The 27138-nt window shown below is 38.6% G+C and overlaps 1 protein-coding gene across 1 annotated transcript; it reads left to right on the top strand.

Annotated features, from left to right (window-relative positions):
* Window positions 1–27138, top strand: LOC128855388 (muscle-specific homeobox protein tinman). The gene is made up of 3 exons (XM_054090249.1): window positions 1–472; window positions 16514–17448; window positions 26208–27138. The coding sequence occupies exons 1-3, from the start codon at window positions 297–299 to the stop codon at window positions 26594–26596; spliced, it is 1500 nt and encodes a 499-aa protein (XP_053946224.1). The 5' UTR covers window positions 1–296; the 3' UTR covers window positions 26597–27138.

Genomic DNA, 27138 nt, shown 5'->3' with positions numbered 1-27138 from the left:
GCCAGTCCGCATCCAGTTTATTCCGCGTTTGTGCTAAAACAATTTGCAATGAATTAAGTACTGTACAAACACATGCTCACATGCACAACAATAGCGCTAACTTACGATGAAGCAATTTCGAGAGTGGTGATTAACTAGTCAAAACAGGTGTGCAATTAAAAAACAAAAGTAAAAAAATTATAATAACAACTATTCCTGTTTAAATTACATACATACATGCGTGTATGACACTCATAAGTGGATAGTGAAAAGTGTCAATCGAATGAACAGTGCCGTCACCAATTACCAACAACAATATGTTACAACACCAGCAACAATCCCAGGTGTCACAAGGATACTATGACTACAACCAGTCCAGTCCAACAAATTTCAATAATTCTGATTCTCTGAATACAACACCATTTTCCGTTAAGGATATTCTGAATTTGGTCAATCAAAATGAGAATTATGAGGTTTTCGGCACATTAGAGAGGTTAGTGTAAGATGAGATGTGAATTTTGAATTTTTTTTTGTTTTTGTCTACATAAAGCGCCGGGGGAAACACATTGATGCATGTGAATGATATGCACACTCAACTCTTTTAATCATGTTAGAAATACATGCGAGATGTGATAAATTAAGGGGAATGTTCTGCAACTTTAAAAAATCGCGTAAGATGAAAAATTTTGAGAATTTTCTTAAAAATACGCGAAAAAAGTAATAGCTCTGTCCGAAAATAATTAAATTGTATTACAAAAATAGTTAAAAAGTAAAGTTAAAGCTCGAATCATAGATACAAATAACGTGCAATCGTGTCTGGATATAGTGAACTAATTACTACAAGGCCTGTTCCCTATAACAAAGTTAACATTTTTGGTTCCAGAACTTGCTTTATTTGCCAAAAACAAATATGTGTGTATGTATAGGGTGGGCCATGTAAAATTTGCTTTTTGAATGGGCTATAAATAAAACTATTCAATATTTTTTCAAACCTTTTTTTTTTATTTTGAAGATTGAACATTTGTCATTTATGAATGAAAAATAATATAGTTCAAATGACTGCCACGACTGGCTTTACAGTAGGCCATTCGATCAATCCAATTTTTAAGCACATTTTCGATTGTTTGGGCTCCAATTTCATGAATGACAACATCGATTTCGTGTTTTAAAGCATCAATCGTCTCTGGATGGTTCGCATAGCATTTGTCCTTAACGGCTCCCCACAAAAAATAGTCCAACGGGCTTAAATCACAGCTCCGAGGCGGCCAATTGATATCGGAATTCAAAAACGGTAGCCAAAAGTTCGAGGGCAACTTTGGCAGTGTGACAAGTTGCACCGTCCAGTTGAAACCAAATGTCGTCCATGTCATCCTCTTCAATTTTTGGAAACAAAAACTCGTTGAGCATGTCACGGTAACGCTCGCCATTTACTGTAACCGCGGAAGAATAAGAGGACTCACCACTTTGGAAATAGGTTTTCAATATTTCCCAATTTTGTTTAAGCGTATAGCGTCCCATTTCGTAAATGTCAAACCTTTAAGTAAATTATGAACACATTTGACATGTCTTTTGTGTTACCATTCTCAAAAAAATAGGTGGTTCAATAAGCAAACTCTATATGGCCCACCCTGTAAATGGAAGAGCTTACGAAAATGAGTACTCGCCGTTTCTAAGAGTCTTCCTCTAAGATGGTAAAATTGTCCGTTGAGAGTTAATAAATATTACGTCTTTTCTTGTTTATTTCCGAAATCGTTGTATTAGCTACTTCAAATATGATTTCCTCCAAGGATGAAACTAAAGGTAGAACTCCTTACCAAGCGTTCCAGGCGTAATAGCTTTCAGCGCTTTATTCAGCTGACAAATATTATAGCTGAATAAACCCTGAAAGCCTGAAAGAGTTCTAGCTTAACGCCTTTTCCGATTCCTTCAATAATTTTCCAATTTTTTCTTTAACGATCGGAATTTCTTGGAAGTCATGAGGGCTCTATGAGTTTATTAGCATACATAAACCTTTTTTTGGTGGATTTTTGGTTTTGTTGCTTTCTACTTCACATAAAGTTTTCAGTGTTCACTATGTCGACGATTTACTATATTCAGGCATGACTGTATAAGTGTTTAAATTTAAATTTGGAATACAAATAAGTTTCGCACTATTCATCGCTTCGAGCGCTTGATGGCAAGCGTGCACTTTTTTGCGCAATGGATTAAAATTGCTGTCATTCGTAGATATGCCAGATACTAGTCACATACATACTTATACAAATGTACATAGATATGTATGTCCAGCCCATCTGTGGAGTTTGAATGAAGAATTTCGTTTCTTCTGCTCATTTTTCGTTGTTACAAAGTCTCTTATTAGCGACTGTTTTATGGCTTCTCAAGTTGGTTATGCAATTCCTGATATCAGGCCACATAAGGCCTAAAATAAAAAGGTCATAAATAAAAATAATGAATAAATACAATATAAAAATCGTGAAGAAATATTTATGTATTTCCTAAAAAAGTAAACTTTCTTAAAATGCTTTTCAAAATTCTGTGTGGTTTTTTATTATTTTTGCAACACAATTAATCTATAATCCAGTTTTTCAGTCTGAGTTTAACTAACGTTCACAGGGGTACGCCGTAGGGTGGTGCCCTTTCGACCCTACTTTAGCTAGTTGCTACGAAGTTCTGATAATGCAAAATAAGGGTGGGGTTAAGGCAGTAGCATACGCCGAAAACTTGGTCCTAATGGTGTCGGGACCATTTCCCTTAGTCAAGACTGAGGTTTTGGAAAGGTTGTACTCAGTCGCTGGACTACCACTTGCGGCCTCCGAATCAACTCTGACAAAACTAAGCTGGCGCTATTTTCCAGAAAATATAAACCTCCGACTTGAAACCCTTTCGACTTCCCAAATTAAACAACCACGTTCTCCCGCTCTCATCGGAAGTTAGGTATCTTGGAGTGATACTTGATTCCAAACTCCATTGGAAGTTACACATTGAAAATCGGGTAAAGAAGGCCAGTATCGCGTTCTACTCCTGCAAATCTAAGTTCGGTAAAAAATGGGAACTCAAGCCACAGGTCGTGCTGTGCATGTACAATGTAGTAGATTTGCCAATTTTAACGTATGGATGCCTGTTTTGGCGGGAAGCTCATCGGACGGGCTATATCACCAAACTGGGGAGGGTGCAAAGGACTGCATGCATTGGCATCACCGGAGTGTGTAGAACACTGGGTCCTTAATATCATTTGGCACTTTCACGTTATTTTCATCGCTACTTAAAGTGCAATCAGGTTAAAGTCGGTTTGTCTTTGGAGAAAAACTCTTAAGGAATATGGTAGCATTTTTGGCTCATCGTATTTCTCTGAACTTCATACAGATCTCTTTATCCGCAAACTGGAGTTTGAGGGTGATGCCAGGGTAATCTTTCCAAGTAGGCAGTATTGGAACGAGCTGAAAATCTGTACCGAATCTGGTACCACTATCTTCACTGACCCTCTCTCAAGATGGTGACGGGAGCTGGTGCTGGGATTTTCGCTAAACAGCCAATTTATCTATTTCCTTTAAACTGCCGAACACTGCTAGTGTTTTTCAAGTCTTTGCGATACTGCAGGCATACAAAATGCTTAGGGAACGCGGGAGCGAGGAAGATACATTAACATTTTCTCCGAGAGTCAAGCCGCGACGACACCATAGTGCGGAAGGAAATTAGTAAACTCCTGTAAGGAGGAGATCAAATCTCTTGGGCGTGCAGGTAACATTTCTCTGATCTGGGTTTCAGGACGTAGGAACATAGAGGGAAATGAAATTGCCGATGAGGTTGCCAGGAAGGGGAGTAAATTGGCCTCAGAGACCTCCTACCCGGTCATCGGCATCCCTCTGACAGTTGTTAAAGAGGAACTGCACAAATTTTTTCTCAGGAAAGCGCAGAAAAGATGGGGCTCCATTTCTTCATGTGCTATTTCGAAAACCCTTTGGCCCCATACGATATACGAAAGACTCAGAAAGTCCTTTGGACTCCTCGTCATTCAATTTCCAAACTCGTAGCTGGGTTTACTGATCAAGGAAAAGGAAAGAAAGACAGGAAACAGTGATAACTGTTAACCAAATAACTGTGGGATAATCAGAAGATCTTAAAAGAAAATAGTTGATGGATATTTATTATTGTATTTATTTCATATTGGCCTTGCAGACCGGGTTGGGCCGCTGTTTCCTTTATAATGCGCCTCCACTTTTCTCTACATTCCGCTGTCGATCTATGTTGAGGCACGATCATCTTTTGTACATCATCTTCTACGTCTTGTGACCATCTTCGCCGCGGTCGGTCTCTCTTTTTCGCCCATTCTGGTTACGTAAACTTTGCGACTTTATAAGCTGCCTTCCATTTCGCCCCCATTAAAACACTGAGATCGTGGTTATACCGTATACAGCAAGTACCGTCTTCTAATCGTGTAGAGCCCAATGGTTTCCTAAGAATATTTCTTTCAAATCGCATCAGTAAATTTACGTCATTACTTTTAAGGATCCATATTTCACAATCGTAGGTTAGAACTCGTCTTATGATAGTTTTGCACATCTCAAGAGTTCTATAAGTTTGATATGCCCAAAATATGCTCTGTTAGCTGCCTGAATGCGATCTTGTATCGACGAGTCCGAATTATTATTTATGCTAAGTACTACGCCGAGATATTTAAATTTCTGTATGAGCTCAAAATTATAACTTCCGATTCATATGCGACTATCTTAAAAGGATCGTGTCATGTACTCGGGGTTTTCTTCATTCATCTTGAGGTCCGCTGGTCTTGTAAAATTTTATATTAGTTGTAATAGAATTTTTCGCAATTAGCTCTTATACCTAGTGAAAGCAGGGACCCAATTTTTGTTCTGGTCTTAATGAAAAATGTTCACACTTCAGGCCCAACCTCTATTATCGTTTCAGTTTAGAATAAACATTCATAATTTGTACTCATGAGAGGCCGGGAAGGAAGTATATAATTGGCGCTCACACCCTTTGTTTGGTATTTGTCCGAGCACTTCCTACTATTTGTGGCGTGCGTCTTGATGTTGTTCCACAAATGGAGGCACCAACAATTTTAAGCCGACTCCGAACGGTAAATGGATTTTTATGAGGAGCTTTTTCATGGCTAAATACACTCGAAGGTTTGCCATTGCCTGCCGAGGGGCGATAGCTATTAGAAACAACTTTTTTTATCATTTGTTGTTTCACGCACTGAGTTCCGAACCTGCGCTTTTAATTAATTACTTTTAAATAAATATTCAAAACGCAGCTCATTATAAACTCATATTTTTAGCTCACTTACGAGTATCACAGAAATTTCAAAGTCAATCTACAATAAGGAATATACACTGATAGCTTTTCTTGATATTGAGGAGGCTTTTAACAACGTCCTACCGGAAACCATATTACAAGCACTGACTGATTTGGGGATTTTTCGAGGCTCTGGTTGATTTTATCAAACAACATGCGAATGAGCAGATTTGTTACTGCAACCCTCGGAGCCTCAAAGATTCGGAAAAAAAGTTAGCAAAGGAACAGCTCAAGGATGTGTGCTCTCCCCTCTTCTCCCCTGTTTTGCTAAAGGGACTGGAGCCCACATCGTTGCCTAAGCGGATGATCTTGCTATTGCAGTAAGAGGAAAATTTCGAATTTTCCAAATTCGCTATGTGAAATTATGTGAGGACTATTAAATTTGGTTAGAAAATGGTCGAAAGCAAACATGTTAAACGTAATGCGAAACAAAACTGAATTCGTTCTATTTACTATGAAACAAAATAATACGGAGGTACAGGTAACCCTCCTACAACGCGGACAATAGGTTCCTGAAAAACTCCGCGTTGTAGGAGACTTTTACTCCATACTGAAATCAGGTTTAGGTTCTTATATTATAGGTTCCAATCATAACACCTTCATATAACCTACATAATCTTCTTATGCTGGAATCTGGTGCTGCAGACTACCATGTTTTGGGCCACGGCCAAGTCGATCAGCCTCTGCCCGTTACCGGATGTTTCGCTGTGCAGGCTGAATTTTCCGACTGTGGGACCAAAAATTCCTTCCTTGCCCACCCTGGCGTTGAAGTCGCCGAGCACGATTTTTATGTCGTGGCAGTGCTCATAGGAAAGGTCCAGGCGCTCATAGAAGGAATCTTTGGTGGCGTCGTCCTTCTCTTCCGTCGGGGCGTGGGCGCACATGAGCGAGATGTTAAAAAATCGCGCTTTAATGCGGAGTATTGCGAGACGCTCGTACACCGGAGTGAACGACAGTACTTGGCGACGAAGTCTCTCTTCCACAACAAATCCGACACTGAATTTAAACGGCAGCAGTAGTAGACGTCGCAAGGTCGTATGTTTTTCTTGCCTTGCCCCGTCCATCGCATCCCTTGAATGGCAGTGATGCCAGCCTTTACTCTCACGAGGACATCAACCAGCCGGTCAGAGGCACCTTCCCCATTAAGGGACCGGCCATTCCAGGTGCATGCCCTCAAATCGTAGTCCTTAATTTATTTGCAGGTGTCGTCATCAGTATAGGAAGTTCTCATCCGAGGCTTTGTACATCTTTTCATTAAGGGGGATTTTTAAGTGGCGGGTCCCAAACCCAGCGCACAACTAGCCATTCTGGGATGCTTCGCCTTCTCACGTTGGCTCACTCCCGAATGGGTGTTCGGAAGGTACCCAGAGGATACTTGAGCTAATCCCGGAAGTTGTGAGCCGTTTGAACCATATGTAGAAGAATTGTCCTGGCCACTCCCAAGTGAATAGCGATCAGTAACTTTTCCCACTTGCGTGGACTTCTACATATGGAACCATTCTCCTCGGGATCACCTATTATAATTTAAGTGTGTTTGAAACATTTTGCTCGTGGTCGTCCTAATTCAAAGTCAGAGCTTGATCCACCATCTGATTTATCCTTTTAGCGATTACTGGTTTTAAAAAATCTCTTATTGATTCTGTTTTCCCTTATTTCATAAGTCTTCATAGATTTCTTGGTAGGCAGACAAATTGTTTTTTAGATTTCTTTTGATCATTTCTGCTCTATCCCTTAGAGGATCGTTTTCTAAAACATACTCTTTCAACTCCTTCCCGAGATTTAAAAAAAATCTCCTCACTTTTTAGTGAAAAGTTATTTATTTTCTACATCGGGAATACCGTCAGAGCTATCTTCAATCGATAATGCTTCATTTTTCATTTCTCATTGCCAATAAATCCGCTTCATTTATTTCGTCATCCGTAAGTAATACTCGAATATCATCCACAGAAATTTCGTCAAATTCACCGCCTCTTATTACGTTCGCCAGTCTTGCTACGTTTCTATATTCGTCTTCTACTGGATTATCAACAGTTTCCTGAACTGCTATCTCCGGCAATCAGTTCTAAAAGCTTTAGATAGCTATACCTACAACTCAAAAAACCCTCTTAGAATGCCACAAGGCACTCAATAACCTGGCATCCAAAAACAATGTCTCATTAATTTGGGTACCAGGACATGAGGGATATGACGGCAACGAAAAGGCAGACTTTCAAGCCAAAAAAGGAGCAGATGTAAATTTCATCGGACCTAGTCCCATGTTTGGATTTAACAAAAACAGCCTAAAACAAAAAGTAAAATACTGGGCCAAAACTCTATTAAATCAGCATTGGAACAACGTTGAGCGTCTTAGACACTCCAAAAAGTTCCTAAGTTTCAACGCTAAAAGAGCTAACATGGCCCTCACGTTAAACAAAAAGAGCATTCGCACTCTCACAGGTGCCCTCACGGGTCACTTCACTTGCAACAAACAGGTACATAAATTAGGCATAACTAACACCAGCACCTGCAGATTTTGCTGCGAAGATGAGGAGTCTATAGAACATCTCATCATCGAATGTCCGGGGTTGACGAATAGAAGGAAAAGCTTTTTAAACATGCTTATAGATGAAGACCTTCAATCACTCCCTCAGAAGGAGCTGGTACAATTCATAAGCATACTTAACAGTCAATAGACAGTATAGGGTGCACAATAGATCAATATGGTCGCAGTGCTAAAGGCCCAAACCTTAACCCTTTACTGCCATTAACCATTAGAGTTGTTGTAGTTCTAAATGGCCGAAAATCAGGATAAGCTATCAGTGCACACTGTGAATTTGCACGTGTTTTGGATTGCGTACTAAAAAGCGTTAACAATTACAACTGCTTCTGCTGTAAAAATAGAGCAAAATGGGAATAAGATTCCATATGCGATTATTTCGTTTTGCTCTTTTACGACATCATATGAAGTCTGTTTCGCCTTAGACCCGTCGGTATAGATCAGTTTCCAGCCCATGGATCTGTACTTCGCTGCGATTTCAGAAAAAAATGGATTTATATTCTTCACGCGATGTATTTGCTTTACCTTTTAGTGCTAAATTGTTAATAAAGGACGTTCTTTAAGTAGCCAGGGGGGTTCGATGTTTACTGATTTGAAACCTTTGCAGCGGTAAGTCATTATCTTTAGCAAATTTGAGACAGAGGTGGATGGTTGCCGGTATCTTTGGAATACGCTTTCGAAGTGTAGCAAGCTGTATATCTTTTCGAAGTGCGTTGTTCGATGTTGTTATAAGCTTAGCGAAGAGGTTACCAATACAGTCTTCTGCGTTATCTGCGATAGAAGTTAGTCCACTTTCTGCAAAAATATTCTTCAGAGGAGTTGTTGGAAATGCTCGTATGTAGTTTGCTTTAAATGTTGCTATTATTCCTTGACCTAAAGGTTATAATAAAGATGTAGTGTTGTAGGTGTTAACTTGAATAAAAAGATGGCATGAATCAGTTGCATGAGTTGGAGTATTGTCTAAAAGTAGTAAAACTTTAAATGCCTAGTTCTTTTTTTTTTTAATAATTTTCTACGTCAGAAACAAAGCAGTGATGAAACCATGCATTAAATAAACTGGCAGTCGACTACGCTTTTTTGTTCGCTCTTCAATACACTGAAATATTGTTTTTGTTGCATCCTTCCAACCATACATAATGATAGGTTAATAAACATTGGCGCGGCCATGAAATCAGCAGATGCATTACTGCAAAGTAAGAATGTTATTCGGTGCTTAGAAACCTTAAAGTTAGGAGCTGTTTTTTCGTTTTTCGAAATAAAAGTTCTTGACGGCATCTTTTTCCACCATAAACCCGTCTCATCAGCGTTAAATATTTGATCTGGTAAGTAATCATGTTCTTTAACAATTTTTGCGAACCCTTATGGATGTTTTCTGCTGCCTCAGCATCTGCTCTTTCACCCTGTATTTTCAAACTGTGTAATGCATGTCGGTTTTTGAACTTTTCAAACTTTCCTTTGCTAGCCACGAACTGATGGATGTCGTCATCGATTGATGGTTGTCCTGCTTCCTTTAAATAATTGCATATTTTCAAAGCTTTCTGCTTAATTACATTTCCATCTAAAAGCAATCGCTTTTTCGTCATATCTTCTATCCATACCTTTAGCGCTCGCTCCATTTGTTCCATTATCTTTGCTCTTGGACGAGATGTGATTTTTGCGAGTACTGATGTTCCAGATGACATCGAACATCTTATTTTCTCTTCATTTTGTTTTATTGTTGATTCATTTCATTTAAAATGTCTAGCAATATTAGCTACCCTTTCTTGAATTTAATGAATACCAAAAACTTAAATTTTGGTTTCCATTGTGATACATTTTCGTTTTAACGACGTACCTTCCCTTCCTTATGGCATTTTTAGGGCTTAAATTACAATTTAATTTAAGCTACAATATATAAAAAAAAATGAAAGAAACTTAAAACAAACTCTTTTTCAAAATTTCATTTTCGGGAAGTCCCCTTTTTATAAATAGAAATACGGGGGTAAATATTGGAAAAAAATTGCGTTGTAACTTTGCCTTTAAGGGGTTACATGGGTTTCGTTGGTTCAAAAAATCGATTTATTTTTTTTTTGCTTATTAATTTCTACAACTTCTCAGGAATATTATCCAAAATTTTCAAGTCGATCCGAATAATAAATTCGGAGATACAGCCTTTGGAATGTGTGCGCTCCAAGCCACTTTTATAGAATGTCAAGCAAATTTGACCGAAATTTTCATTTTTTTGCAAAAATGTCTGCCAAAATTCCAATTATTACTTTTTTTTTCTTTCCTTCGTTCAAGCACGAGTTTATGGTCTTAACTAAAGCACTTAATTTTGTTTTTTCATTTTTGATGACCCTGTCAGGAGATATGTTGACAACGCGGACGCACCTTTTTTTCGAGGGGTCACCGAAAATGACGTCACAATGGAGGAGTTTAATTTTTTTCTTTGTAAATTTCAGAAATTATTCTTTAAATATGTATCTATAAGACAGAAAAAAGTTAGAATTAAATATAGGAATATGAATAAGTTCGTGCGGTTTTTTTGAAATTTGAAACTTTATTGACGTAAAATGGTTACAAATTTAATATTCAAAATATTGTCCATCGCTTACTACTACTTTTTCCCATCTTTCTGGCAATTCACGGATTCCCTTTGTGAAAAATTCGGTCGGTTTTGCCGCAATCGACGAATCGATCCATTTTTTGACTTCATCGTAATTACGGAAGTGCTGGTCAGCCAGGCCATGTTGCATCGATCGGAAGAGATAGTAATCGGATGGCGCAAGGTCTGGACTATACGGCGGGTGGGGTAGGACATCCCATTTGAGCGTTTCTAAGTATGTTTTGACCACTTGTGCAACATGTGGCCGAGCATTGTCATGTTGCAAAATAACTTTGTCGTGTCTATCGGCGTATTGCGGCCGTTTTTCTCGCAGTGCTCGGCTCAAACGCATCAATTGTCGTCGGTAGACATCCCCCGTAATCGTTTCATTCGGTTTCAGTAGCTCATAATACACAACACCCAGCTGGTCCCACCAGATACACAGCATAACCTTCAGGCCATGAATATTCTGCGCCGACGTCGATGTTGAAGCATGGCCAGGGTATCCATACGTTGCCCGACGTTTTGGATTGTCGTAATGGACCCACTTTTCATCGCCAGTCACAATTCGATGCAAAAAACCCTTTCTTTTGTGCCGTTGAAGCAGTTGTTCGCATGCCATAAAACGGCGTTCAACGTCTCTTGGCTTCAATTCATACGGCACCCAATGGCCTACCTTTCGGATCATTCCCATGGCTTTTAAACGTTTGGAAATGGTTGATTGATCAACTCCCAAAGTTTTTGCAACCTCTTCTTGCGTTTGAGCCGGATCTTGATCGAGCAATTCCTCCAATTCGGTATCCATGAACTTTGGCGGCGCACCCTCGCGTTCTTCGTCTTCCAAGCCAAAATCACCACTTTTAAAGCGTGCAAACCACTTCTGGCACGTTCGCTCAGATAGAGCATGCTCACCATAAACTTCCACCAAGATACGATGACTTTCGGCTGCTTTTTTCTTCATATTAAAATAATGAAGAAGAATTCCCCGCAAAAACACATTATTTGGCACGAAATTCGACATTTTCAAGTGTGGTAAAAATATTGTTGTTTACGCTTCAAATAAAAAACTTATACTGACGTTTGTGCCTTACGACAGTAGCTCTCCAATGAATGTTTGGAAATGTGGATCGATGGAATAATAATCAAGTTACGCCATCTGTTGTAAAACCGCACGAACTTACTCATAGTCCTATAATTTTTATATAGTAAAAACAAATATTGAAAATAGGCCTTTTTTTACCCGACGAAGCCCATGTAACCCCTTAAGAAAATCGCGTTGTAGGAGTACCGCGTTGAAGGAAATTTTCCGCATTTTCCGAACCGCGCTATAGAAGTACCGCGTTATAGAAGGGTTATCTGTAGTTCCTCAGTTACAAATGGGACGGTACTCTCGATTAATGAGGAAGCCCGCTACTTGGGATTAATACTAGATATGAAACTAAAATGGAATACAAATGTCGAAGGTAGAGTAGAAAGTAAAGTAGTAAAAGCCACTATAGCACTTTACTCCCGTAAAAGATTAATAGGATCAACTTGGGGACTTACCCCTTACATTGTTCATTGACTTTACACAGCAATACTCGTAGTAAGACCAATCTGCACAGACCTGCACAATTGCACAGTTTTCATGTGGCAGCCTATACTTTTGAAATAGTACAGCATTTTAAGTACCTAGGAGTTATGTTCGCATGTAGCGGTAATTCAACTTCCGCAAAAACAGGGATCGCATCAACACCGCCAACAAAGCGTATTACGCCCACCTTAACTTGTTCAAGTCCCAACTTTTGTCTAAAGCTACAAAGTTAAATATGTACAAGACCCTTATTCGAAACTGAGGTATGAACTCGTAAGGTTGATGACTGCGCGTAGATTGCCAGCAAGGAAAACAAATTTTAAGAAAGATCTTTGGCCCAATAAGAATGGATGATGGTACTTCAGAATTCGATTGAACACTGAACTGAACGACCTAACTCAGAACGAGACAGCTGTACGTTTTATTAAAGAGCAGCGCATAACATGGCTAGGTCATGTGATCCGTATTCCCGCTGACTGTACCGTAAAGAAAGCCTTGAGGCCAAAGACAGACCGAGGAACCGTTGGATAGACGTAGTAGAATACGATCATAAGAAGTTGGGAATAAGTAACTACAAAGCAACAGCTCAAGATAGACCGCTTTGAAGAGCACTTTGCAGAAAGCTTTGACGCACTCCGCGTTGTAACGCTATGAAAGAAGAAGATGTAAGACCAATCCTAACTTACGGCGAAATACACTCGAAGGTTTGCCATTACCTGCCGAGGGGCGACTGCTATTAGAAAAAACCTGGCGATGCGACTTGCATTATCCCCGGAAAACTTCCTGTGGATATATTTATACATGCACGAGAAATGAGTCATCTCTATGACAGACAGAGAGCAAGCCCATGAAAGGAGAAAAAAGCTACAGAACGTCTTCAATCCATAGAAGAATTGCTACATAGATGGGATCTATCAGCCAACTGCCGTTGGACCCTGAAGTCACACCATGGGTGACCAGGAAACATGGCGACGTTTATTTTTACCTAACTCAGCCGATCGGCGGACATGGATGCTTTCGGTCGTATCTCCACCGTTTTAAGAAGGCAGTCAACCCCTACTGCCCGTACTACTCCAACACGATCGAAGATGCAGAATATGTCATTTTCCAATGTGATCGTTTTCAAAACGAGAATCAAACGCTGAAGGTGCTAATTGGACATGCGTTGTAGGTGAACAATCTGATACCAGCCATGTGTGCATCAAATAATAACTGGAATACTGTTGAGACATATGCAACAAAAATAATGCAGGGTAGGAACTCTTGAGTAAGGAGGCACTAACTGTTTGACTGACGAACGACGCTCACGAACGCCTGAGGTAACGCTCACGACGATATCAGACGGAAACAAGTCGATATTAACAAATTTGGTATCGCTTTCTTCCGATGTTCCTTTTGCTCCAAAAAGTGCGGCAAAGGAGACTATCGATGATATAAAACCTCCATATGTAAAAGAAGATGATCCTGGATGCAGGAACCAATTGTGGTCAGTATGCACAAACGCGGCACAGATAGAGACATGAGAAGACAAGCCCATAGCTACAAACATGGTGGATCCAGACACGGGTGCATAGAACTGGTCCACTTCAAAGACGCCGTTCTGGGCCTTCCCGAAGTAATGCAGAAAGTAGTTCCGGGAAGAGAACGCGGTAGACGACAGTCGTTGTAAGTGCGAAGGCATTTTGAACCCTACCTCAGCCACCAAAAAAAGAGCGATATTTGCGGCCGCCGCAGCAGAATGGGTTGGTGCGTAACTACCATTCCGAAATTCACAGAGAGAACGTAGGTTCGAATCTCGGCGAAACACCAAATTTAGGAAAAAGGTTTTTCTAATAGCGGTCGCCCTTCGGCGGGCAATGGCAAACCTCCGATTGTATTTCTGCCATGAAAAAGCTCCTCATAAAAATATTTGCGGTTCGGAGTCGACTTCAAATTGTAGGTCCCTCCATTTGTGGAACAACATCAAGACGCCCACAACAAATAGTAGAAGGAGCTCGGCCAAACACTCAAAAAGGGTGTACGCGCCAATTATGTAAAGGGTTTTCCAATAAGAGGTGTTATTCCCGTAAAAGATCAATGGTTTCGTTGCTTAGGTGACACGTAGCGCCGTCTTGTTTAAAATAAACAATACCATTCCATTCCGCCCATAAAAAATCGTTAGTCATCTCTCGGTAGCGTATCATCTCTTATTTTCGTAAAAGTTGAGGATAGAGAGGCTTTTCAACAATAACTTTTGAATTATCTGAGCCCCAGATCCGAAAATTTCGCTTGTTGACGAAGCCACCGAGGTGGAAATGGGCCTCATCACTCAAGATGATTTTTCGATGGAATTCCGGATCATTTTCATGCATTTCAACGACCCAATCAGCAAAGACTCGACGTTGTTCTTGAGTTAACTGGACTTTATAAACCTTAAGGCCCAAGTCTTTATGCAAAATACGGTGAAATGACGTTTGTGAATGCCTAATTCCAAAGAAAGGAATGGAAGAGGAATGACAAACCTGGGTTTTCTTCAACACTTTCGGCTACAACAGCAATATTTTCGGCTGTTCTTGAGCGACTCGCACGGGTTTTATTCTTCACATCACTAACTTATCCCAACAGCTCGAATTTGTTCACCAATTTCTGTGATACGGTCCGACAAGGTGCTGCACAATGACCCAAAAATGTTCGAGTTTTACGAACCGTCTCTGCCAAATTTTCACCATTTTTATAGTGAATTTTAATAATTTCAATGCATTGTTTAAGCGTGTATCGTTCCATATATATTAAATGACAGCTTCAAAAGTGACATCTATCGAAATGGCGGGCTATTCAAAATAACACCTGTGACTGGAAAACCTTTTATATAGTTGCCATGATCTATCCGCACCGGCCCAAGGATGCGGCGTAGGATTTTCCACTCAAATATGTTAATTTTTTCTTCATCCGCCTTACGCATCCCACAGGTTTTAGAAGCATAGGCAACGAGAAGCATAACTGATTAACTGTGACAACTATCAAAGGAAATTCTATAAGATTTGAGTTCCTATCGTAGCTATTATTAAACGACCTGGGTAATGGGAACTTTTTCCAAATCACCTCGAAATTTCATACTTTAAGATATTAGAAAAATTGCAAAAAATAAGAACGCTCCTAATGCGAATACATACATTTTTATGTATTTAAGTAAAAAAAAAGTATTTAAGTAAAAAAGTGTATTATTATTGTTATTCTTTCTCTTAACTTTGAGCCACATTCATCAGCACACAATAATACTTTTCAAATATTTAACACTGTCAGGTAACGAAAGAAAAAACCAATCATCCAACTCGGCCGTTTTCTTCTACATATTTATTTACATTTAATACCGCCTTATAAAAAACAATTCTGACCGATTTCCAGTGAAAATACATACCAACTCAGTCTGTGTTTTCATAGGCAAAACGGATGCAATGCTCACAAAGATAAATCAGACGAAAATCAAAAATATGTACGGGAAGAAAGGCCTGCTAAAGAAGAGCGGTAAGGAAAACATCCTACGCAAATATGTGTGTTTGTCTTTATGAAGTTCTGATCATCACTATGCTGTTGCAGACGTCGGAGAAGAAAATTTGTTATTTTTTCATATTCATGAAATTTTTCTCTTTTTTTTTCTTGGACTCAGCAAATTTTGTCAAATCATCGCCATTGTTTTTTTAACCAACCTTTACGACTGCGCACGTTATATACGCATACATATGTACATAAATACACACAAATGTAATACATACGTGCACATACATACATACCTACACATACATACACATAGACAGACAAGGCATATGCGCTCAAATGCAAATACGTACATACTCGTATATGCGTGGTTAACTATTTTTTGTCTAATAATATATGTGCGTATATATATATGTATGAAAGTATGTTGCTGACATATTTTTACAGCTATGGAGTGATAGAAAGTTGGGTCGCGGGCGCCTGCGTAGAAGATGATGACCGTTTTTGTCCGTTTGGTCCATTGTAGCAGAATGCAGCTCAGATGTAGGTAACTGTTCACGTGTTTTTTTTTATATGTTGCGTACACATATACATATGCACGTATTTTGAATTTCTGAATGTCTAAGCAAGCTTGTCCACTTAGCTCGTGTTCTTTGGTCTGGCACATGTGCGCATTGTATGGCATCGAATTAGACTACCGACTGTGCCAAGACGTTCTATTTTAGTAGGGCTGCTTTGCATTCGATCTCGGTTGGAAGGAGTGCGGCGGCAAGCGATGTCACCAAGTGGTCAGCGGGATTTGCAAAATTTCAAAACTGCTTGCCTTTGCGCTGTTCCCCGTATGTCGATGTCTTGCTGTGTCCACATATGCACCCACATACACATACACATGCATGGATGATGTTGACACATGTGTCGCATTAATTATGTCAGCGGGAGGTGATGATAAAAAGGGTCCTGTAATTTGTCCTTTAATATAATCCCTACTAAATGCTTATTTCCGCTTTTTGATTTTTTCCTTCTCTCTCTCTCTCTCTCTCTCTCTTTCGCACAGTGTTCCGACGCCCGCATCTTGCGTCAACGATTACGATACACAAAATTATCAGGAGACGACGCTCAGTTCAACGCCAGTTATGCCACAGCTTCAAGTGCCATCAATGACCGCGGCGGCGACGATGGCGGCGGTCGGTGCATCAACTTCCGGCTACCACTATCCCCATCATCATCCTCATGCTCATGCAGCTTTCGGCGAATATCCCTCTGCCCCACATGCCCATGCGGTCGCCGCAGCGTATCCATCACATCTTCATTCGCATTCGCATACACACCCACACGCACATCCACATAATCCCCCGCCTCCGCCACCACATCCGAATCCCCACACACATACACAGCACGTACCTCCTTACCAACATTACGGTGCGGTGCAATGGTACATGTCGCCACCCGCAGTAACCAACAGCAATTCCATGTGTGCACCTGCTAGTAGTGTCTCGCCAAATGCGTCCGCTTACGGCGTGACGTTAGCCCATCCAGCAGCATACAACTACAATTATCAACACCCAAGTGATGCTTACATGAATGGCGTAAATGGCGTCGGTAGCATAGAAAACACCAGCAGTAGAAGCGAATACAATTCCACGCCATATGTGACGCCATCGCCCACCTTGGATCTGAATAGTTCAACAGAAGTGGGCGATCCACATGCGGCATCTGGGCTGACAGCGAAATTGACGTCTTTGCTGCCGAAAGGCAGTAGCGGTAGCTGTAAAACGGGAGGTGTGTCGCAACAATCTTTGCATAATCTGCTGGAGACCACCAACAATAGCGCATCTATGCAGCAAATATCTAATAGCGTAGCCAGCGGTATGAATACGGTTAACGGAAGTTTGTGTGGGTCAAAGAGTGTGGCGGACAATGTTCAGAGATCAAGCGAGAATGCTGCCGGGAATGCTGGCGGCGGCGGGGACGGTGGAATTCCTAAACGCAGTAAGTACAATTCGATTTGTCAGTGACTAAATATGATATGTATGCACATACCTCTTAACTAGAAGTATTAACTACGAGTATAGAGATAGGTGATAATGTATCGATATCCGTAAATTCTCACTTTTGCTATAAAATAAAGAACTTTTAAGTGACGGAGTAATAAACTTTAGGCAATCATTTACATAAGTAGAAAGAAACATTTCGAACCTATTTCTTATAATAAGTGAAAAATAGAGTGCATGAATCTTATATCTATCACATTGAATCTATACAAGGTGGCGCAAAAAAAATATTTTGTGTGAAGGAAATTTTTATTTTCCCCTTCACTCTCCATTTCTTTTCTGTTTGTATACGAGGGTCCTTTGAAAAGTCCGCGCAAAGTCAGAGAGATGGCACTACTGGTGCGTATAAAGTTATGTTTAGTTAGTAGCATCTCTTGGCGGCCAATGTAGCGAATAGTGTTGGTGCGTGACTACCATTCGGTAGTGTGTAGGTTCGAATCTCCGTGCGTGAAACAGCAAAATGATAGAAAGAGCCACTCGGCAGGCAATGGCAAACCTTCGAGTGCATTTCTGCCATGACAAAGCTTCTTATAAAAAGCATTTGCCGTTCAGAGTCGGTTTAAAACTGCAAGACGCACGCCACAAGTAGGAGGTGGAGCTCGGCCAAACATCTAACAGAAGTGTTCGCGCCAATTATTTATTGTTTTATTTATTTTTATCTCTTGGAAGAATACACACCAAGTTGCAACCAGACGGGTTATTTCTTTGTGTTTTGGCATTCGTTTGAATAGAGGAAGTCGAGTGAGTTTCCTTTTCCATCACGACAACGCACCAATTCACGCCTCAGCAGTTGTGGTCGCAGAATTATTGGAAATAGGGTTCTAACTCGTTTCACATCACCCCATTCTGCAGACTTGGCTCCCTCGGATCCCTCGGATCCCTTGTGCATTAATTTGAAGAATTGGATTGGAAAAGATTTTATTCAAACGAGGAGGTGATTGCCGAAATGAATGGTTATTTTTCTGGGTTTACCTCAAACAATTAAGCAGTTTTTATTTTTGCACGGAAATTTTAAACGACTTTCATTCTGCAGCTGTCTAGTTCGCAAGTGCAAAAATGATGTATGTATATATTTTCCAATAGGGTGATTAATTTCGCACCACCTCGAATATCTATCAAATCACTCCAAACGTTTTCTATTTAAACTTACTTATATACAAGTGTATCACAAATATATGTTCACAATATATTTCGAGTCTAACTGACTTTATTGTGACTATACGAATATGCGATTTGGACCTGGTTCATTCCCGGGCCTAACAAAACTAGCTTTACTCCTCAACGTAATTTCTATCAAGAACAACGCAATCATTCCAGCGGAACTCTAACATTTCAATACCATTTTTGTAGAACGATTTATCTTTTGCCTCGAAATAGGCCTCAGTTTCAGCGATGTCCTCTTCATTCGAGCGAAATTCCTTAACGGCGAGCATTTTTTTTAGCTCTGCGAACAGCTATTAGTCGCTGGGAATCAAATCTGTTTTGCCATTGGTTTTACTGACTTGTGGCGCGGTGCGTTGTCTTGAAAATGAGCAAATGCGGCTCTTTTAACAGAGCTTTCTCATAGTCCAATGCTCATGCAATATAATCATTTCGATATCTTTACGATGCCAGCTAACTCACGTAACTTGATTTCTCGATCATTCAAATCGATATTGTGATGAAGAAGTGTTGTTGTCAAGAAGCAGTGTAAAATTTAAACACGAAGCTCTTTTTGATCCACTGTTTTGAAAATAATGAAAGTAGCTCCACTCTTAGCACAATGACTCACGCACTAATAGTGCCATAGTTAGGTTATAGCCAGGTTGCTTGTCAGACACTCGATGGCCGTAAGGCCTATTGCGATACCTGAATTGGATTCCTATCTCTTAACTAAGTTGCTTAAACTCTTTTAGATATTTCTAAGAAGGTAACTAGCCCTTCTGTGAGAAATTTTGCAAATTTCCCAGATCTTCAAAGATATAATCGCCAAGATATAATATTTGAAGTGTAAGACATTTACAGAAGAGGTATTGCACCGATTCAATTTCTTCTGCATCTTCCCAACTCCTGCAGTAGTCATTGTGTGGTATACCAATTCTACTGGCTAGGGTGTCAATAGTGCAGTGATCCGTTATAAAATCTGTGAGGACGCTAGTAGTTGATCTGTTGAATCCAAGCCGATATTTTGCCCTTTTAAGATTTAGTGTTGACCAGAGCGCTTTGGAGACCCTGCAATTAGTAGTTAGAGGCCACCTTCTGCGGTTTCTGCCATTACGCTCAAGTCAATCGTACTGTATTGTTCGTTTAGAAGAATGCTTATGCCCTCTACCACTCGCTGAAGGTCAAGCTCAGAGCCTTTTCTTGCACACACACATCCGCTATTTCATTTCCCTCCACTCTAGAGTGGGAGGGGACCCAAAAAAGTGTGGTGTTGTTGGATAAGCCAAAGCGACCTCCTGCATTCTTTAACACATCTTTAATTAATGCACATTGAGGCCAGTGCCTTGATCGCTGCTTGACTTTGGACAAAAATGCTAAGGCTTGCTGGAGATAAGTCCATCAGTATTATCGTTTTTAGGAAAGACGTTCGGTTGGTGGTCGGACACAACCCATGGGGTCAGCATATGACCGCCATTGGAATCATTGAGGACCCGATGTGCCTGTCTTGCTTGGAGGAGGTGGATAGCACTGAACACTTTCTCTGTGAGTGTTCTGCCATTGCTAGAGCAAGGCTACGAGTTTTGGGTTCCGATGTCGTGAGCATAAGTAATATTCGTTCTCTAAAACTGGATGATATTTACAGATTTGCCAAAGAAGCTGCAAAATTCTCATATGACTAATTAATTACCTTTTGTCTCTGTCTCTATTCTTTTCTCTCTTTTTCTCTGATACTTTTCTCCTTTCCTATCTACCCTCCTTGACTATCTACCCTCTTTCCAGAGCTCCAAATACAATGGGCTTTTTAGCATAAGTGTTTAAGGAGCCACCAAATTTCGTTTTTAATGCTTTGTCTATCTCAGCTTGGAAGACGCTAAACCAATCTGGGAGTCTAAAAGATTAATTTAAGTATAATTGTTCCGAGTACACCCTCGATCCAGTGCCTTTGTTCATTTTAGATCAGTGGTCGCCAACCCGTCGATCGCGAGCTACCGGTAGCTCGCAAAGGCAATTCTGGTAGCTCGCGCTTCTCACGTTGCAAAAAATCCAAAAGTATGAAAACCATACCAGTATTAGCAAATTTCAGAAATTTTCATAATAAATAGATAAACAGCGGCAACACTGCGGTAAGCGATTTCGCGCCGACAAACACGACGCGAAGTCGCGTCTCCGTTCTAGGATCGGTTCGAACCCAAGAATGATATAAACAAGATTGCGCCCATCAGAGCGTACGTGTCGTCACGTTTGCTGAGTTGTGCAGTATTGCCAACCATTTGCTCTTCGCAATAAATTTAGTGCTTTTTTATACCGAAAATGCGAAAATTTTGAAGTTTCGTGTTTGTTTCTTTTTGCGTTTAATTTAAAGCTACCGAATGCTTCAATGCTATCACTAGTAAAATGCTTCATACATATAAAGCTCGTTTTTCGATTGAAGGCATTTCCTCGCCGGCAGAAATGCATCCACTGTTTGCAGAGCGCCTCATCCTTTGGAAATATAATATAAAAAAGCTTATATCACACGCTTTATTGAGGTTCTTACTAGCACAATTTTTCACTGCACATTTCATGTTTTCTTATTTTTCACTTATACGAGTACACTTTCACGAAATATCTTATTTTTGCGTAAATATTCACTAAAACGTTTGTTACCGTTTGTTCTTATTAACGCACATTTCAAATAAGAAACGAATATTCATAAACATCAACAATAACCGCAATCATGGGCAATGTGACCAGATCTCTGAGAAGATTTTAGTGCTAATGAAAATTTTTTTACTCTTATAAAATTTGATAATTTGAAAGTGCAAATTTAATTTTTGGCTCCATTTAAGGTTATGCAAAAATATTATTTGCCCCGCTCCCAACTCTTCTTAAGATTGAAAACCCTTTTACACATTTTAAAAAGCCTTTGAATTTATTGAATGCGAATTAAAACCTTAGATGTGTAATTGTTTCTTCCGGTCATAAATCTTTAGTGAGACATAGGACATTAAGAGTTGTATTCATTGTAAAAATAAGCCACAAACTACCAGAAAATACTAAAGAAACCATACTGACATTTTTACAAAAAGAGTACCTTATCTAGTTACATAACTTCAAATATAGCAAAAAAGCCGTTCCCTTAACAAAAGAGTCTCGTTTAAGAAAAACCTCATAAATTAAATTGTACATAAGCATGACATATTTATTTAAAAAAACCCACATTTTAAAGACAATTTGTCACGCATACAAAGTTCTTTAAGTGATTCAATAAAAATTTGTTGGGTTATTTTCTTTGAATGGGCATTTTAATGCGTTTTTATATCCAAAGCTAGGCAACACTGCAGTAGCGAGAGAGAGATTTGACTGCCGAAAGCAGAAGAACACCAACAACACCTGCACTCGCGGGCAATGCCACCAGATGTTAAAAAAAAGTAAAGCTAAATAAAACTGAGTGAATTATTTAAATAATTATTAAAAAATGCATATTTTACAAAATTATAAACATGACATTTTAATTAGAACAACTAGAAAAATGTCATGAAGAAAGAACTAAAACTCCGAGACACAAAATAATAAAAATAACAAAAAAAAAATCATAAATCAAGTTACGAAAATGGTAATCTGGCCATACTGGAGCTAAAATCACGTAACTAGTTGTCAAATTCGCTGAGCGCAAAGTAACGGGACCACGATGGGCGCCATCTCATTATTCTTTGCATCATGGGTTGGAACCGATTAGCGTGTTCGAGAATTTTTTGGCTTTATATATACGCAATGCACGTCGACATTGCGCTCAGTTTAATACTGAACGGCATTATCAACGTTCTGCGTGCAGCGGTTGGGTTAGAGTTCGAAACATTATGGCAAGCAGTAGTAAGAAGGCGAAGACATACCATTTCCATTCGGAATGGGAAGAACAATACTTCTTTACAAAAGTTAAAGGCAAAAGTGTTTGTTTGTTATGTAATACATCTCTGTCAGTTCCTCAAAAAGGAAATATTGAGAGGCATCATAAAACTGTACCTACATTCAAATTTTGAGAAGGCATTCGCGTTAAAAAAAACTGAAACATTTAAAAATCCAGTTAATTGGACAACAGTCAATATTTTTGAAAACAATCGAGAAAAATAAGGCTGCAACTGAAGTATCTTATCGTGTTTCCCAGATAATTGCACAAAAGAAAAAAACCTTATGAAGACGGGGAAATCATAAAACAAGCATTTTTGGAAGCTGCAGATTCTTTATTCGCCAACTTTAGAAATAAAGACGAAATAGTGTCTGCTATAAAATCTATGCAACTTTGTGCTAATACAGTGATGAGGCGAGTAGAAGTAATGAGCAATGATATTTTTTTACAGTTAAGAAGTGACTTAGATAACTGTATTTATTTTTCACTGCAACTGGATGAATCAACAGATGTAGTTGACACCTCACAGATGGCCATATTTGTCAGGATGGCTTTTAGTGATTTTACAATTAAAGAAGATCTTTTGAAGTTTATTCCACTCAAAGGACATACTACTGGGCTAGAGCTGTTTTCTCATTTAAAAAATCTCATCTCTTCTGAGAAAATTCCAATATCAAAAATGGTAGGCCTGACAACTGACGGCGCTCCAGCTATGGTGGGTTGTGATAAGGGGCTCGTGGCGCTATGTCATAAGAATGAAAGTTTTCCACAATTTCTTAGTTACCACTGTATTATACATCATCAAGCATTATGTGGAAATTTTCTAAACTTGAACAACGCTATGAAACTGGTGGTGAAAATTGTGAACAAGATTAGAGCTCAAGCGTTACAAAGAAGATTATTTAAAACCGTGGCTGATGAAATTGACTGTCAATACGGAGAGCTACTTCTTCACTCTGAAGTGCGATGGTTAAGCAGAGGACGAGTGCTCAAACGTTTCAATGATGTCCTGCCTGCTATACTCCAATTTTTCAAAGAACGCGATGAACCGATTCCTAAACTGGAAAATTCGACTTGGCTCAGAGATTTCGGTTTTCTTGTGGACATTACAGAGAAATTAAATGAGCTTAACTTGCAACTTCAAGGCAGGGATAAAGAATTAGCGGAAATGATTTCTGATATAAATGCATTTATTACAAAACTTGAATTTTGGGAACAAAACCTAAAAAACCGCGATACTAAGCATTTTCCTATTCTTTCCGAAAAGATATCCAAAAATCTATTAGAGCCCTATGACAGTAAATATTATATGGAAATAGTTTCTAACTTGAAGGAAAACTTCAAAAATCGTTTCAAGGATTTCAGCAAAATTGCTGTAGTGACGCAATTTGTTGTTTCACCCTTCATGGACATTGATATACAACAGTTTGCAACTTGTGTTATGAAGTGACTTGACTTTAAAATCTTTAGGTTCAAATACGAAATGTAAATGGACTTTAGTAAGTAAAGATAAGTATTCAGTTTTATGTCGTGTTGCGTTGAAAGTGAAAGCGTTATTCAGTTCAACTTATTTGTGTGAATCTTCTTTTTCCAATATGAATTTTATTAAAAATAAATAGCGCAATCGGCTTACAGATATACATTTGGATAACTGTATTCGAATGACTGTATCAAATTATACTGCAAATATTAAAAAAATTATCGATGAGTCAGAATGTCAACCTTCTCATTAAATATGCTCTTTTTATCTGCCCATATTTTATTTATATAATAATGTACTATTACTGTTTTGTTGTTTTTTTAAGTCGCTTGTGATTTGCCATTATGACTGCAAAAAATTTTGTTGCGATTGATAGGTGTGAACATATATGTAGTTATGCATAAGTATAAGCACTATAAGTCATAAGTTTATTATATATAGAACGTATATTAGCAAAATAAATAAATGTATTGTATGTCGAATATAACTGTGTATTATTTAATTTATGTTGGCTTGTGGAAGTAGTTCGCTGTTTATTTCAAAATCTTGAAAGTAGCTCAACACATTGAAAAGGTTGGCGACCACTGTCTTAGATATTCATGCATTGGCCTGCACTAAAATATTCGCAGGATTTTTATTTCTAAACACGAAACCAACATAAAATTTCATTAATATTCAAAATAAATTTTAGCTAATATATAAAATACGTGGCTTTCTCCTATTGTGCCATAAACAACAGCAAAAATAATATTGTGCAGCACACAGGACAAAATTAAACCCAGCCAAATGGCTACAGCTTTATAACCGTTTTACTTAATTCATAGGCACTATTTGTCTCTCGAGAAACTCTAATGCAATTTTTCGTCTAATACCTTGCCGGGTATTAGATATACAAATTTTTTAGAAATTACAAAAAAATAAGTATCAAATCCACCTATTTCAGGGGAAGGTGATGATTTAAAAATATCTCTAAAAAAATACTCCATTAAATTTTACAAGGCAGTATTAATTTTAAATGAAGTTTTCGAAATGATTTTTCAAATAATTTAGTTCAACTGCTGAGCAGCAACTTTAGAGGTAAAATATTAGAATGACAACGAACTTTTTTGAAACGGCAGTGACCTCTATAAAGCCAAAAGTCAACCTCCGACGGTATTTTTGCCATGAAAAATCGTATCAAAAAAGCTGTATGCTGCACGAAGATGATGTAGGTAAAATTGTATGGTGTGTATTACACTCTTGGCCAACTCTTGCCAAAGAGCATCACCATTTTTCTAAGGATTAAGGGGTTAGCAGTAGTCAGAGGCCCGAAAAAAATGATGATCTTCAATAAGCTTTTTTCCCTAGTCAGTTGCTTTATTTTACCAAAATAAAAACATAGTATTAATACATCATATTTCGACTTGACTTTAGCAAAATTTCAAACAAAAAAAAATTAATAATTGTAAAAGTTATCGCTGTTTTTGGGGAGCCCATTTCTCCAGAACCTCCTTGCGGGGGTCACAAGTCCTTGGAGATTTATCTAAAATCAATCGGACAAGAGAAATTAGTTTTATTTATAGATAATCTTGTGCCTGATCGAGGCTGTTTTTTTTCAATATTAACGGTCTCAGAAAATATTTTTCAGATTTCCGAGAAAAAACTGACAATTAATTGTTAAAAAAAATCGAAATTTTTGAAGAAAAAAATTCTTCGATCAGGCATGAGCTTTTATGTTTCTCAAAAGCAGTATAAATTTTATTGAAATCGACCAAACGGTTTTTGAGTTACAGTGAGCACCAGTTCAAAAAACATAGTTTTGAGAAAAACGCATTTTGCTATCGATTACCGGAGCGCCCGATTGCCCTTTGTTAATTGTTGAATAACTCGAAAAGTATTTGTCGGATTCACTTAAAATTTTCACTCAATATTTGTGAGATATTATACTTTAAGAAAATATAAAAAAAAAAAATCTTTTTAAGTTCTGACTACCCCTAACTCCTTAATTTTATTGTTTATTTTACTGATAAAGTGAGTCAATTACCGCGGTAAAACTATTTTTACCCTAAATATTTACAAAGTATTCCTATTTAAGATTTACTAATTTTGTTAATTTGTAAATTACCCAGCATCGCTTAATATTAAACGTTCCTTTTCTGATTGTAAACTTAATTTTTTTTCTATTTTTCTATTTTTCTCTTATATACAGGAGACATTTCTCATGTCACTTCGTCTCGTTCGGAACTTCGTAAAAATGGCAAACCGCGTTGTAAACGTAAGCCACGCGTTCTTTTCTCACAGGCTCAGGTGCTGGAATTAGAGTGTCGGTTTCGTTTGCAAAAGTACCTGACCGGTGCCGAACGCGAAGTCATCGCTCATAAGCTAAATTTATCGCCAACTCAGGTGAAGATCTGGTTTCAGAATCGACGTTACAAGTCGAAACGTGGAGAAATCGATGGCGACACCCTCTCGGCTAAATTGAAAGCAGACAGCACATCGGGTGTGATGGCGGCAGGTGGTGTAATATGGGGTCAATTGCATCGCCAACATCAATCACACCCACAACAAACGACGGCGCAAGTGATGCACCACTCATAACACACCGTAAGATGCAAATGCCTACAAAAGTGTACACGTGTACGTAAATACATATACGAGTATACTCGTACTTTCATATCTTTGGCCTTTTGATGAAATCAGTTCAAACGATTTGCAGTATTTAAAGTATTCATCGATGACAGTCGTAGCTTAAGAATGCATTTTAATCAAGTTTTTATGAGAAAAGTCAATTCTTCTGTAGAAAAGCTTTGATCTGAAAGCAAAAAATGTTAAAATCCATTAAGCTGGTTTGCCAAAAGCCCACAGTTATGTGTGTATGTATGTATGTGTGTAAAAGATTGTGTGCATATACTTTTTAATTATTTAGTATTTTATAATTTAGTTTTGACATTCGTTGCCAATATAAAGAAAATTTGCTTTGCGCCAAGTACCTTTGAAATAATGTTAACAATCAAAATAGAATAATGCGAAAGGTCGATAAAAACGGAGCATCTTCACACATTACATATTAATAAAATTAGCTGAATAAGTGAGTTGTAAATAAAATGACAATAATTGACTTTGGTCGAGAAAAAAGAACA

The sequence above is a fragment of the Anastrepha ludens genome, chromosome 2 (assembly GCF_028408465.1).
Source record: "Anastrepha ludens isolate Willacy chromosome 2, idAnaLude1.1, whole genome shotgun sequence".
NCBI lineage: Eukaryota > Metazoa > Arthropoda > Insecta > Diptera > Tephritidae > Anastrepha > Anastrepha ludens.
Note: the sequence above shows the minus strand (reverse complement) of the source record. Positions and strands in the feature narration are given on the sequence as shown.